Raw genomic sequence first — 13,204 nt, 5'->3', positions numbered from 1 at the left:
TTCCGATCTCGAAATAGATCTCGAAGTTGTTAATTATTTATCGTCAAAACAAATATATCTGTGCTTTAATTGAATGCTGCCTTAGGCTTGCCATCTTCTGAGACAACACATCTTTTTGTCTTTCCTGTCAGAACTAAGTCTTGCCTTGCATCCACTAACAAATTTCAGCATTTTCAGAATTAATACGATCTTTAATAAGGAATACGTTTTTATGACATCCACATTGATACCACTGGTACTCAAGGGGTTAAGATAGTAAAGAATTAATATTGTTGTGAGTTTAACGTCCCATGATTATTTTTTGAGGCTAAAAGAGACGGTAAATGAACGAAATGGCAAAATGAAGAAAGTGAGAGGACACAGGAAAACCCCGCAAAACTCACGTACACGGTGTTTATCCACTAGAAAACTCACTAAATGAAAGCTGGAATCAAACCATAGAGAATCCGGTAAAGAATATTAATTTAGTTGTAACTAAACAATTTGAAATTTTAGTTTGTGTTCTTATACGTAACACCAAGGCTATAAAGGACGAGACCTACTTTTAACATGGGCTTGGGTGCAATGCAATTGGTAGATGTATCATACAAGATCAACCCTCATAGTATAAGCCGTTTCCCACCAATCTATCTCGCCTTCAGGAGAGCTGGATTACAGGATAACTTACTAGTAAAGCAAATATACTTAAACCGAATCGGAAGTAATCAAGTTTTAGAAAGAGACTAGCCTCTGTCTAGCTGGGGGCTCCGCCCCCAGACCCCATCATTTGCTCGGCCTACAGCCTCGGATCTCTTACGTATCAGCCTGTCCATTTCTTTCGTATTTCAACTACCTAAAAGATTTTGTATCTCAAGAAAACTCCCATTTAAATAACAAAGACACTTTTCATTTCCCTTTTAGATCCCCTAGAAACTAAAAATATTCACGTTTGGCAATTTTTCTGTGGTTTAGTCTTGGAAGGCTACAACCATGCCAAATTTCATAATTCGAATCCTGCCGGAAGTGCCTAGACATTTTGGGGTGTAGAAGGTGTCTCATATAATTAACATGGGGAAGATTTTTCAGTTCCCCATAAAGCCAGTCATCAGTTGAAATTTTTCATTTTTGGTGATTTACTTAGGTGACACTAGCAGAAACATACAAGCATACTGAATTTCAAGTTGGTATTCCAATTCTAAGTACCTAAAATATGAGACTATAGGTCCAAAAAAAAGCCCATTTCAATAATATGGGGAATTTCTTCATCCCCTCTTTAGACGAACTTAAAAATATTCACTTCTGGCAATTTTCTGTTGGTTAGCCCCGAAAAGCTACAATTATGCCAAATTTCAACTCTCCACGTGAACCGGAAATATCCCTTTATTTTATATCAGTTCATGTAGTTCTATATATAATTAAGTTTAGGAAGAATTTCTAACAAAAAACATCCCGTCTAAGCTTTATTGGTTGCTTGGTTCATGCTTAACGTAGTTTTCCAACACAGAAGTTATGTGAAAGGAACTTACTGCTAAAATGGGATAATAATCACTCTCATAGTATTTTATTCAAGACTTCTCTCATCTGGAAAATTTAAGGTTCAATTCAGTTATTCCTAGAATCTATTTGTGAGTTTAGATAAATCGCGTCATAACTGAGATCTCTGACTGGATCCTCAATGCATCCTCCACACATTTTTCTTTCTTAAAAACCCATCGTTCTAAGTACTTGTCTTAATACAACCATTTGAACGTTTTTTTTGGATATATTACTACTGTAACACAAGATTTGAAAAGAAAATTCCATGAACAATGCTGATACTCTATAACTGCTGATAACAAGAAATTGCATAATGTAAGATTAATGTTGTGATACTCTTTAACCTGACATATGAAGATTTGGTAAAGAGAGCATCTATACCCTTCTAACCACGGTCATAGAAAGCACTCTGGTTCCCATTGTCATGGACTCTTAAACGGAACAAAGTGCAAAGTTTTTTTGCAAGTTAAGAAAGTCAGTAACATAGGCTTATGACATGATCAGAACTCTTTACTGTCAGAATGCCAGATTTTGTGGTCATGTGTTTGAATGGTACGTCTGATTTCGTGATGGACGTGAAGACGTTGCTGGTGTCCCCAAAAGTGGACGCCCATTAACCAGTCATTCAGAGGACAATATGGAGAGTGTCTGCGACCTGCTGCAGTCATACAGTCGCATTACTCTCCACATGATGAAGATTGTGCTGTTTATTGGCGGGTAAACGATCCTGTAGATTTTGACAGAAGATCTGGCAGAGAGGAAGGCAGGAGGATCTGGATGTTTGTGCCTCATTCTTTGACTGAAGAAAAAGAAAAAGTTCAGGCAGTTTAGGGCTACAAAGAGTTGAGTCCGTGTTGTCGAACTATTCGTTGCTGAATCACATCGTCACAAGGGGCGAAACGTGGTGCTCTCAGTATAATAAGCCATGACAATGGGAACCAGGCTATCGGCGATGTTTAGAAGGTAAAAGATACTCTCTTTCCAAATGTTAAGATGCCGTATATTAAAGAAGAATATCATGGCCTTAATCTCACGTGATAAGCAATATTCTCTCATTAGGAGTTACAGAGTACCAGCCTCGGTCCTGAAACTTTATGTCAAACACTATACAAGTGGCGTTTGTATAGATGGTTATGATATTGTTATTGGTTGCAATATGATGATAAAATTTTAGGTGAACATACTTTGAGCCTTTGGATACAAGACCATATTACTCAATGTAACCTCTATCTGCTGTGACGCAAATCGTTGAACATTCTTGCCATGCCTTGAATGGAACTTATTTATATTTAATTTCTTAACATATACAAAATTTATACATAAAAGAATTCATTTTTGTAAAGCACAATATGATAACATCATCATGCTAAAGAAATTGTCAAAATCAAAATCTTGAATTTTTAAAAATCGCTTATATAGATATAATACGGCCAAGGTCGTGTATTAAAACTACTTCAACTTGTAGTTAAGTATTATTTAAACTTTAATATTTTAATGTAATGAACATTAATTTCTTTCAATCATTTTTAAAACCGAACATAAACTGAATAAGAAAGATTAGGCCTACACTTAAATTAATTGATTTATTTTGTATTTTGATAAGCTAAACTTCTTTGAATTCGGTGTTTGTAGATAATTTCAAAGCAGAATATAGTAGAGCTAAAAGTAATGGATATGGCATAGAGAAGAAACGCTGGATACAGTTGACTCATGCTTAATGATTCTGTTGCCTTGTGTGGAATATTCCGTCTGGTTTTCTTATGGAAATTGGAATGATAGCTTAGTAAACCTGCTTCATCTATTCTCACTAAGCTGTAAAAAGTACACAAAAATTCGTTAGAAACAAGAAACAAACATTGAATTACATAAATCATATAAACACTGAAAATTGTTTATGAAAAGGTTACCAAATTATTATCATTTAATTGCACAATATTAACCCTTGGAGTATCAAGATATAAATTTTACTTAAATGCCCAAGATGGGGTCAATTTGACCCCATAGATTTTTGTGACTCTAAGGAAAGCAAAGAGATAAAAGGATATTCTATTGTTACAATACAAGCAATGAACATTTATTGTAAAGAGGAAAATGTACCACATAAGAGAAACTAACAAAATGAGGTTGGCGCCAAAACTCGCTTGCACGAAAATGCCATGCCCTCAGCGCCATCTACATTTGGCGAGATGAGAGTTTTTTCTCTCCCCTATCGGAGTATGACTGAAAACTCTTTTATTCCATGTGATTGACTCGGATGGGGTCATTTTGACTCAATTTTCCATTTCTGTAAATAAAAAGACAAATTAGATTCTACGATACTTGCTAAGTGTACAAAATTATTCAAGAGGCTCTTATAGAAGCATTTCTAGAAGACCATTTCAGCATATATATTTTTAATGCAATAACAAATAGAAGATGTCTCGCTGGGGTCAAATTGATCCCATCTTGGTACTCCAAGGGTTAATCTATAATTTTTGTGGATATTTTAGTATTTCTTTTGCTGTTCTATTTTTGACCTTGAAATAAGTTGTTATCTTCTGCAAAATGTTCTACTATTATTCTTTGACGTTGTTATCTACTTTAATATCCATAATTTGGGGATATTGAACAAATAAATAGTAAATGTTTGTTGTTTGAACACAAGGAGAGCTACCTACGGCCTTATTCTTATAAAATTTAAAATTGAAATACTTTCTAGAACATTACTTTTACGATTATGATAACAGTGTCTGCCAAATAACTATATATATATATATATATATATATATATATATATATATATATATATATATATATATATATAAATGACTATGTTTGTGACTTAATAACTCTTAAACCAGCCAACCGATCTCGATCAAATTTTCAACATAACTGAGGTTTGCACCTGGGATGGTTTTTATCATTTTACGTTAACGATGCAACTTCGGGGAGGAGGAGGAGGAAGAGATATAAAAATGATTGAAAATTGTCAATATTAGTACAAAATTATTATCCATACTTTTCGGGGTAGCTGAGATGAACAGTGACAGTTCCAATGCCGTTTAAATCCAAATTCAACCCTGCAACTTGAAGGACGGGAGAGGGATATATATATATATATATATATATATATATATATATAATGGTCGAATGGTCGAAAATGACCAATATTACTGCTGAATCAATAATTTTCGGGGTCGCTGAGATGAACAGTGACACTTCTGATACCGTTTAAATCCAAATCCAAGCCTGCAACTTGAAGGACGGATGGGATATATATATATATAAAATGGTCGAATGGTCGAAAATGACCAATATTACTGCCGAATCCATAATTTTCGGGGTCACTGAGATGAACAGTGACACTTCTGATGCCGTTTAAATCCAAATTCAGTCCTGCAACTCAGAGGGGGGATATATATAAAAGTGATCGAAAATGACAGATATCGGAGAGCGCTCCACTAATAATAAAAAGTGACTGACTAGTGGAACATATTACATTTTTTTTTTTTTTTTTTTTTAATTTTAGCCCAGCAAAGCGGGTAGTTGACGTTAGTGCTGAATGCATGAGAAATATCAAGCTTTCTTTTGCGGAACAATTAATAAGTTTGAGACATAGTTTTAACATACACTGATGTGCAAAACTTAAGGAAGAAACAGTTAAAGTAACATAAAATATTGCGTAGTCGAGAGAAATGAACGAAAGCCCGGTAGCATGTTGCCAGAGGTCTCCAACACGTATACAGGGAGAAAGATTTTGCATGGCATGATGCTATCGTGACCGTAGCGCAGAATGGATCTTTTTCCCCAATACGAAGCAATTGAATGAAAGGGACGAGATAGTGTGTGTGTGTGTGTGTGTGTGTGTGTGTAAATCAGAGAGCTGTTAAGGTGAATTGTGGTAATGTTACTTACGATAACATGGCCCCGGTGACAATATTTGGGTAACGTTACACGGGGAAGAATCGTCGGGAAACTGGAAGAAGGACGAAATGTAACGAGTGTGGGCCAAAGAGTTTGGTATTGCTCACGGCATTGTTTCACATGCACGGAGAGCTTTCCGTACTACAGACATTGATTGTGAAGGAGAAGTGGTGATCTACTACGGCCAACTACAGCAGCAGATGACCATTACATTGTGCAACAGGTAAGAAGGGATTGAAATCAAACAGCGTGTGCAATTGCAAACTGATTTAACAGGACAGCAAGGCACCTAATCTCACGGTTTGCAGTGCCATGTCGACTGCATGGAGATGACTTCTTTAACTGACGACCATTATGTTGTGTTCCGTTGACATCCTCATATCGGCGGGACCGTTTGTAGTGGTACTAATAATATCAGAACTGGACCGATGAGGAGTTGGATCACATTCTGTTCTCAGATGAAAGCAGATTCAGTCTGAGTAGTAATTCTAGGTGTACACTCATTTGGCGAGAGGCGGGAACATATAATGAAACCATGATCATAGTCAAACATGATCATTTTGGTGGTCCGGTGTTCTTGTCTAGGGAGAAACAATGTTGGGAGCATATTGACCTAATTTCGAATACAGTATGCTCACCGTTCAACGTTATTGTGATACTGTACTCCTTCTCCACGTGGATCTTTTCAGAGGTGCAGTCGGCCCCATTTCTTCTTTATGGATGATAATGAGAGACTGAATCGAACAGTGCAAGTGGCGGAGCTCTTGAAACGAGACGATATTCAGCAAATGGACTGGCTTGCCTGTTTCCCCGACTTAAATCCCATCTAACGTGCCTGATGCTATTTGGAGATATCTTGTAGCACGTCTGAATGCATCAAGGATCATCAAGCAACTGGAAACAGCACTGGTGGAGTAATGAAACCACATACCACAACAACTCATTATCAATTTAGTGAAGAACATGAGAGCACGTTGCAAGGCATCCATCATTGTCCGTGGTGACTACATACCCTTCTAAGAACCATTTAACTCCTGTAATGTCGGAGGCGGCATCATGAGTAGCAGTGCTTTCAGTGTTAGTTATTGCAAAAATGGTACAATTTTGTTTTTCTAATATAGTTCAAGCTTCAACAATCTATCCCACTTTTTAGTGATACATTATGCGAAGCTTACTTTCATCCTTAAGTCTTGAACATCAGTGTGTTTACTCAAACTCTTGTGGTATATTAGCATTAAATATAGATTATTGTCAATAACTTGAAGAATATTTTCAGCCGAAAGTTTTGCACGAGATAAATTTCTCTCCAATTTTAATATTCTAGATTAGTCTATAGTTGATTCTAATTTGACAAACAGCTTCAATTACATCTAAATTTATCTTTCCATAATTTTATGAGACATGGTTGAATGTAGAAAGGGTAAATGTCTAAAAGGTGTATATTGACTATGCTTCATGTGGAACATCATTTGCTAAATGACCACTACCTAATTACTAGTTGCAGCGCACTCAAACAAAACATTCAATATTTATAGATCACAGCGGTTGGAGGTGAAAGAATGAAACAAAAATTAAGATAGGAACATGTCAGAAGGCGCATGGAATGGAGTACTCAGTTTGTCCCACAAGGCCCCTATCATGGAATCCTGAACAATATGAAAATTGTAAGCGGTAAAGTATTTAATTTGATACACTATTGAGAGGATTACGAAAAACAAACTGTTTTATTTGACTGTGCAAGAATTGACCAAAAAATGATGGCCATTTCGTAAGTAGTGCTCCACATGGAAACCTTTTTCCTATACAAGTTCTTTGTTCTTCCATGATTCTTTTAATTATGTACCTACAATTTTCTGTGAGGAAATCATAAAGGATAGACTTTACAATTTTACAGTTTCTGATTTGAACCCAGCACAGCATGGCTTCCTGCAACAGTAATCTTGTTTTACTAATCTATCAAAGTTTCTTACTCATGCTATTAATTTATTTCGGATAATCTCAACGCCATGTAATATACATAGATTTCTCAAAAACATTCGATAAAGTTGACTTTCATCTGCTTCTTTATAAGCTACCCAATAAAAAGATATAATGTTCATGGGCAATTTCTGTCTCCGTTAAAAAGAGTATCTGATTGCAAGCAACATATTTCTTTGGCAAATTTATCATCCAAATTTGTTCCAGTTCTTTTTGGTGTTCTGCAGGGTAGTGTTCTAGGACTCTTTAAATGGGTGATCTACTGTCCTACACTTCTTTACCATCTTCGAACTTTATCCTTTCAGCCGATGATTTTAAGCTTTTTAAAGAAATTTCTTCTATAGATGATGCTTCAACGAACTCTTTCTAAACTTACTGAACAGTGTTTGTCCTGGAATTTAACACTAAAACCTCAAAAACGTTCCATTCTGAGTATTACTTTGAAGAAGAATAAAACTCACTACATGTATTATAGTAACAATAGTCCTATTGATAGAGTTGATATCCATAAAGATCTCGGAGAGTATTTGACGAGAAACTTACTTTCGCTGATTATATCTCTGCCACTGTGAAGAGTGCTATGAGAATACTTTGTATTATGTATAGGTTTGCTGAAATTTGTTATATGAAATCACTCAGTATTTTCTTCGAAGTTTTTTGTGTCACCTAAAATTGAATATTGTTCATCGATAGAACATGACTTGTGCTTCAAGTTTATCTAATTTTGATTCCATTATTACCTTTTTCTTGCTATTGTCAGACGAAGAGTTCTTTCAGTTCATTAATAAATTGAATATCTAGACTACACACACATGTCGCATGGTAGCCGATTTGCTGTTTCTCCAAACTTTGGATTCGATTTGCTGTTTCTTCGGATAGAAAAATTGTCTCCGAACTTTTGATTTCAGCTCTCAATTTTCTTGCACCGTTTCACCTTACACATAGTCATTTGCTATTAACATATGCCACGCCTAGACTTTCGACTGTACAACGTTCTTTGTACTCTAGGCTGGCACTTGTACAATACTGATATTAATACTTTTGACTCTGAGAAAATTTTAGAAGGGAAAATGTCTTTGTAAATTTAATGCATACGTAAATATTATACATATATTCTTTTGTTACTTTCAGTATACTTTATGTTGCTTTTTGCAGTGTAAAATGGACTAAAATCTGTGTCTGAAACATTTGTGAATAAATATATAAATAGATAAAATTTTCGGATTATTACTCTGGGACTCTTGCTAAAGGGAGCCCGTGAGAAAAGTAGAGGTTCCACTCTATATGCCCTTTGACATTTTCTCATCACACTTCTTGTTCCATCCTTTTATCTTCAACCAGTTATGATTTGTAAGCACTAATTTGTAAACTATTATGTGTGTCGGCTTCATATGGAATAACTTAGAAATGATCAGTTGTTATTGATATGTAGATCGAATACAAGTAGTATATCTTTCTTTTATGTGCAAAATTGAATTAAGTTTAAATGGACTAAAAACAAACAACTAACTACTACTCATCATATCTGTGATATTTTTAATATCATATATACAAAGTGTTCTGTAAAATGTATAGGAATAAGTCGTTTTGAAAAGGTCACGAGTGAGAAAATAACGAGTTTGCATTGAGTACACTTTTTATTGCTACCAATTGCTCTAAACAAGTTGTTCATTTCGTACAATGACAAGAAAACTCTACTTTTTCAAAGGCCGATCATTTCATGTCTAGCAAGAGTTTAAAAAATTAAACAGGTTTTTGTTCGATTTTTTCCTAACTTTACTTTTCTGACTCATGACCTTTTCAAAACTACTGATTCATATAGAATGTAAAAAATAATGTTATTGCTCTATCATTATTTAAAGAATAATAAAATAAAAACGATATTATCTTGTAGTAAATACTGTGTTTATATTATTTAGAACATGTAGACCTATTTAATACTTACTAGTAAGACAATAGTGACGTATACGGAAAGTTCTTAGCAGTTGAGTATGCTGCTGTAGTGATCAAGTATTCTCTCTTCAGATAGGCAAAATCGCATTCAGACTTCTCCACTACATCATTATGGAATGCTGAAGGGATAAACAGCACTGCTTTCTCGTTGCACATTCGTCGTAATCCTTCTGGATAGTGACCCACGAAATAAGATTCGTTCTTTTTTAGATGTTTTTCCCATAGTAGTTTCAAAATGCCTGAATCTGCATTCTTTAAAGAAATTTTTTTTATAGTTAAGTGTAAGGTAAATGTAAATCCATTTATTTTATAATTACGAATTATGTTAAGCTTTTACAACATTTAGATAATTATATTTTTTACTTCTAAGATCCAACAGATGTACGGTATACGTTATATATACGTATGCAATTATTCTCATTCATGCACACTTATTATGTTAGGTAATAAAATTCATCGGTGTCTGTTTCCATCGTCCGAATAAAGTTTGTTATCATATAGTACGGATGTCTCTGGCGGGGGATAGGGGGACGCATGTGAAAATTTTGGTTAGAAGAGGAAATAGATGAAGAGCGAAAGTACCGTACTTATATAGAGGAAGTAAAGGAATAGGAAGAACAAATGAATATTACATCTGTTGTTCAGTAGTAGTATTAAATTGTTATCTACTTACATGCAACTTGTCTTTTTAGAAGGAGTTATCTTCTGAATGCTGTGTTATAATGAAAGTAAAATAAGAGCAGTAAAAAAGGACTACGCATAGAAGTATTAAAGCGTAATTGCTGTACGAAGACAATGAGGAACCTAAAGATACTTATGTATGAAAACTTCTAAATTCAAAGCAAATACCTACTAGTAGTAGAAAGTAATGATGAACGCCAATGTTAAGGGGAAAAAACGTAAAGGTTGTCAGTTCACAATATTGACTGAAGCGGATCCAGCTGATAAATGTAGCCTGTGAGGAGTGTAGGAGACAAGTTAGATAATTACTGAAAATTTTAAAGATGAAGAAGTAAAAACATTCGTTTGAAATTTACAAAAATATTATATGAGTTAGAAGGAAGTAGACACAAGAACCAAATAGTTGTGGGAGTATCATGAGTAATTTCCCAAGTAAGGTACGATATCATTTAGGTACTACAATGAAGAAGCATGGGATATAATATAAACTTCAGAAAAGTACTAAAAAAATGTATAAAAACAGTTTTACTGAAGATGTAAAATAATGTGTAGAAAGTTGAACCACGAATTTGGAAGGGAAATCGATAAGGATAGGGAAACATACAATAGAAGGTGAGAACAGAAATTTAAATAGATAGAGAAATTTGAATAATGCATATGGAGGTGAATTCCACGGAAATAGAAAGATAGCACGGGAAAACTAGTACGGCAATATACCTAGGTAGAAACTAAGAATGAAAATGAATCTACAACGAGCGAAATGTAGCTTGAGAGAGATGGAAAGGATACACTCAATTATATAATAGAAATTATAAACTGTATATTTTAGGTATTAAAAGAAAAAACGTAGTAAACAAGAATAACGGTCAACTTCAAAAACATAAGCTAAATGAAGAATATAAAGGTAGATTGTATTAAGAAGGGAAAAAAATAAATATTCGAAATTTATAGCCAAATGATGATAGCCAGATTTCTTACAGAGTGATAAGATTTCATTAGCTAATAAATCAAATAAATTATTTGGGGACTGTATAACTACAATGATATAAATACATTTAAGGACATAGGAATTCACAAATCTGGGATCAAAGTTAGTACAACAAGAAGGCGATGTTAGGTGGTACTATTCCCAACAAAGTATCCATGACACATTTTGAACAAGTAACATAACATACAGTACTTGTCTTAATAGAACTTGTAACTATCCCAAACGGTCATACAGTTGTTCGGACGCGTAGTCGGTCAGAAGCTGTAAGATATGTCTATCTGGGCGATTGTTATTGTCGGATCCGGCTGTTGGTCAGCGCCGTCCTACCATGCTCCACATGTGCTCGATAATGTTTGGGTCCGGACACCTAGCAGGTTAGAGTAGAATGTGTATACAGAGTAGAGCAAGCTACAATTACTGGCGGTATTAGGATGCTAGTGACATGCTGTTGAAAGATGGATCTCAGAGTGTCCAAATAGGGCAGGAGAACAGAATTGACGAAACCAGGAATGCACGACGTACTAGTAATACTCCTTTTAATGAAGATAAGACAAGAACGAAATTTTGCTTACTTCCCCTCTCTCATCAAATACCAGAATTTCAAATACGGGTCTTATGTGGCTAATAAGAACACATTGGATTTTTTCTTTCACCTGTAAGTTTACATACTACCACAGGTCCATCACAATTGTCTAAGGTACAAACAACTTTCATTACTGAGTACCACCACCTTCTATTCACCTTTTTGCCCCACTCTCTTTCGATACCACGCTTGCCGATGAGCAGGTGTCAAGAGTAATCAGTGAAAGGAATGCAAGATGGTAGATCGATCTTCAACAATCGAGTGTTTAGTATTTGTGTGCTCGCTATGCTTAGCGTTCGGGGACCACCTCTTGTCATCTGTTTGCAACTGCTTATTCAATATATTCGTAGCTAACCTCTATAGACCGTAGTGGCCTTCTCCTCGATTCGCAACCTGAGGACGCGTCATGGCGTGGTGACAGGAACCCACATTAAACTATAAACATAAATTTTAGAGAACAAGGAATATGTATTATAATTCAATATTCTATCTAAAATAATAGATTACTCCGAAATCAGACATTTACATGCTAAGTAAGTTGAGGTTTGGTTTCCGACTATCAAGCTTTGTTATTCATAAGTGTGGGAAGTATTGTGAAATTTTTATAGTCTGGTTGTCTGACAGTCGAGAGTTATCATAGCAAAAAAACGTAGCAGATATCGAGAAATTATTTTTAAATATGCATTCAATGTCCAGAGGACAGGTTACATCTTCATCCATCTACTGAAACTGGAAGTGGTAGAAATCTGGCTTCAATATGCATTTCCAAGAGAGGAGAAAAAGGCAAGAGGTTCCAGTAAATAGTATGAGTATATTTTACCTTAGCAGCCCTTTGAACAGCGGAATATGGATACGTAAGAACATTATGAGTGCCCTTCTCGATGATTTCTTCAAGCGAATTGAAAGGAACATATATTCTTCTCGCAGTAAGTTTGGTCATAAGAAGACTGTTGTAAGCGGTGTACATAATGTACCCCAACAGAAGTGAAGTCATGAGAAGTACTCGACCTGAGCATGAAGTTGGAACAGTACTAGAACCTGGAATTAGAATTAAAGTATATTATCAAAGTGTTGATTTCATATACGGATTTTCGATCAAATGTTGAAAGACCAACAAGACCATTCATTTTGTTCTTCTTTTTATTAGTCAAGGAAGGTAAATGACGTTGAGTTTTATTTAAAATTGCATCTGCTCTTGAGTACTAGTTTACGCTAGCTTAGGTTACATGTCTTCCTATGAACCTTTCAAAGTATGTATTATTACAGGCGTACCGGTTTTATATGAGGTACCCTATACCATATATATCTAAATTTGCAATAACGTAATTAACTCATGATAGTGATAACTCAAGATATGAAAAAATACATAGCTTCATTTACACTTTCTGTTATTAATTATTGTAATGCACTAAAATTATAACTCCGAATTACTATAATTTGTTAACATTCAAATTTTGTATTTTATAAATTTATTTAGACTAGTTTTTGTGACCAAGCCTTCAGTTTGCTTTACTCTATAGACTAAAAAGTGCTTAATTAAACGTTCTAATTGATAACATTTAACTTCTTTTTAAGTTTGACCATGAACCAACATAAATAATAAT

The 13,204-nt window shown here is 34.8% G+C and overlaps 1 protein-coding gene across 1 annotated transcript in view; it reads right to left on the bottom strand.

The window, feature by feature from the left end:
* Positions 1 to 3,053: 3,053 nt before the first annotated feature.
* The window catches only part of LOC145694195 (putative glutamate receptor), a 33,118-nt gene continuing 22,967 nt past the window's right edge, over positions 3,054 to 13,204 (bottom strand). The window contains exons 5-7 of the mRNA XM_081770308.1: positions 12,421 to 12,638; positions 9,341 to 9,600; positions 3,054 to 3,327 (exon numbers count right to left, since the gene is read on the bottom strand). Coding sequence (XP_081626434.1) covers positions 3,099 to 3,327; positions 9,341 to 9,600; positions 12,421 to 12,638 — 707 coding nt within the window. The 3' untranslated portion in view covers positions 3,054 to 3,098. The remainder of the gene's footprint in view (positions 3,328 to 9,340; positions 9,601 to 12,420; positions 12,639 to 13,204) is intronic.

The sequence above is a fragment of the Thermobia domestica genome, chromosome 9, assembly GCF_964235325.1.
Source record: "Thermobia domestica chromosome 9, izTheDome1.hap1.1, whole genome shotgun sequence".
Taxonomy (NCBI): Eukaryota; Metazoa; Arthropoda; class Insecta; order Zygentoma; family Lepismatidae; genus Thermobia; species Thermobia domestica.
Note: the sequence above shows the minus strand (reverse complement) of the source record. Positions and strands in the feature narration are given on the sequence as shown.